Source organism: Aplysia californica, unplaced genomic scaffold (genome assembly GCF_000002075.1).
Source record: "Aplysia californica isolate F4 #8 unplaced genomic scaffold, AplCal3.0 scaffold00738, whole genome shotgun sequence".
NCBI lineage: Eukaryota > Metazoa > Mollusca > Gastropoda > Aplysiida > Aplysiidae > Aplysia > Aplysia californica.
The window spans coordinates 152403-155107 of NW_004798008.1; the positions used below are offsets into that span (position 1 = coordinate 152403).

A 2705-nucleotide genomic window follows, 5' to 3' on the forward strand; every position below is an offset into this window, starting at 1 on the left:
GTGCAAGGTAGATGTAAGGTCGTGTAGGGTTGTTGTAGGGTCGTGTAATGTAGATGTAAGGTCGTGTAGGGTTGTTGTAGGGTCGTGCAAGGTAGATGTAAGGTCGTGTAGGGTTGTTGTAGGGTCGTGTAGGGTAGATGTAAGGTCGTGTAGGGTTGTTGTAGGGTCGTGTAGAGTTGTTGTATGTCGTGCAAGGTAGATGTAAGGTCGTGTAGGGTTGTTGTAGGGTCGTGTAAGGTAGCTGTAAGGTCGTGTAGAGTTGTTGTAGGGTCGTGTAGGGTAGATGTAAGGTCGTCTAGGGTTGTTATAGGGTCGTGAAGGTTTGTTGTAGGGTCGTGTAAGGTAGCTGTAAGGTCGTGTGGGATCGCTAAAGGGTTGCTGTAAAGTCGCTGCAGGGTTGTTGAAGGTCGCTGTAGGGTAGCTGTATGGTCGTGTAAGGTTGTTGTAGGGTCGTGTAAGGTTATTGTAGGGTCGCGAAAGGTTGTTGTAAGCAGGGGCGGCTCGCGGGTCTAAACAGTGGGCGTGCACAATTAAGCTATCTTAGACTGAAGATAATCAAGGGCAGAGTAAATGGGATGGTGTATAATTTTAGGATCTTTGGGTTGGTGAAGGAAGACCTTGTGCTTTTATTTTCATTCTTTTCACTTTTGGCTTTGACTTCTAGAACTGAATCTGTTTGTTAGCTAAACGTCAATTTCATTCATCCTGCATTAGAACTAAACCCTCAAGTAGATCTAATACCTTTCACCACTCCATTACAAAACCGTTCAAAAGCACAACTTGTAGGACGGCGACTTCAGTATGTCACGTTCACCTTCCTCAGGTTCACGGTCACAGAGTCACTTAAAATAGCGACAAGACAATGAACCAATCACAATTCACTTGAGCACTCCACTGGATTGTTCCGGGGCCCACATAATTTTGGCATGGAATAGTGCACAGTCTATAGCGTTTATTTTTAGATTGCCTACTGCGGGCTATGTTTTGTCACTATTCGGCAGGAGCACGTTTGAGATGTGCCGTCTTATTAATATTTATGTACCGCCAAACTCTCTACGAGTGTCGTCATCGCTTGGGTTATCCCAAAGAGCGATTTATAGGTCAGGTTTCCACTGTTGACTATCCTGTTGTGTTTAGATACAGCGCATGAGCTTAGGCATGGCATAGTAGATGTTTTACGGCGCTATAGAATAGAAATGACCGTTACGGCGCCAGCGAGGGCCTTGTTTTGATATAATATTTGGCTTGTGTTTGTTTCTGGCGTCTTTTATTTTTATTATTGTGGGTGCTTTACGTCATAGAACATTAAAACATTTTGGGCGGCACTGCACGACCGTGCTCTGTGGACGAACCGCGCCTGGTCGTAAGGTCATTTAGGGTTGTTGTAGGGTCGTGAAAGGTTGTTGTAGGGTTGTTGTAGGGTCGTCAAAGGTTGTTGTAGGGTTGTTGTAGGGTCGTCAAAGGTTGTTGTAGGGTCGTGAAAGGTCGCTTTGGGGTCGCTGTAAGGTCGTGTAGGATCACTATAAGGTTGCAGTTATTTCACACGCAGGATGAATAACGCTTTGCCACTCTCTGTGATCCTCGCTTTTTTTTGGGGGGGGGGTGTAAGTGTTTTACGGCGTTAGCAAGTGCATGAGGTCGTATGAGTGAGCGTGGTATCGAAGACATGGACTGGGAAAAATATGGGAGGGGGGTATGTGGGGGGTAGGGGGGTGCACATGTGCTTTGACAGTTAGAAGTAGACCATGCAAAAGATGGATTGAGAGAGTCAAGGAAATTCTGGAAAAAGAAATACAGCATCTCAGTTAAAATAGCTTCAGAGTTGGCCTACAATAGAAAACTGCAACCCCCCCCCCACCCCGTCCCCCCATGACTCTCAACGACAAAAGGATGTAAAAAATAAAAAAAAGCAAAACGGTCAAGAAAAAAAGGAGAATAAGTTGTTACGTCTGTTTCAGCCCCGGACCTGATGTGTCCTGGTCACTGCAGGGCTGACGATCTCCAGGTCTGTGTGGACCACGCCAAAAGGTGTCACGATGGACAGGTCAGTAGTTGTCTGTCACTCACTTGACCCGTCCCCCCCACACACACTCATACACAGACATATGGCCCAGGAAGTTGTCTCACTAACAAGACAATCCCTAATGTCCGGATCGGATGCGGGAACAACTTTACTTTATAGCACCATTTTTGTTAAGGAACAAATTAGCTTGGTACGTATATTATGGAAAAGTATGACAGGGTGCGGAAAGGCATTATTTGATACTTACTGACTTTTACTTTTTCATCATCTGTTGTCGTTAAGCGTCATGGAGAGATGCAGATGATTTGATATTATGGATTTAGTACGATGAAGTAGGATAAAGTAGGATAAAGTATGATAACTTTTTCAGTCTACTTGTCGATGGGAGATGTGATTGTCAGACGTGAGCCGGGTGTGTTGCTTTTTAGATCCTCACTGCATCCTATTGTGCCTTTGAAAGGTCTCATAGACCCCCCCCCCCCTATCGATTCATACTTTACTTCTTCTTCTTACTAACCATTACGCCATCTGGCGTTTAGGGCAGCAACAAAGGATCTCCAGCTCTGTCTGTTTTGGGCCAACTTTACTCGGTCTTCCTTTTTGCCATTTTATTTTGGCGTTAAAAGAAGTGAGCACAAAGTTTGAAATTTTGTGAAAAGGGGAAATGTAAGAGAACCCCCCC

General features: G+C 45.1%; 1 protein-coding gene across 1 annotated transcript in view; it reads left to right on the forward strand.

Annotated features, from left to right (window-relative positions):
- Window positions 1-1965: 1965 nt before the first annotated feature.
- LOC101861847 overlaps window positions 1966-2705 on the forward strand; it is a 4837-nt gene continuing 4097 nt past the window's right edge. Inside the window, exon 1 of the mRNA XM_005108962.1 lies at window positions 1966-2044. Coding sequence (XP_005109019.1) covers window positions 1970-2044 — 75 coding nt within the window. The 5' untranslated portion in view covers window positions 1966-1969. The remainder of the gene's footprint in view (window positions 2045-2705) is intronic.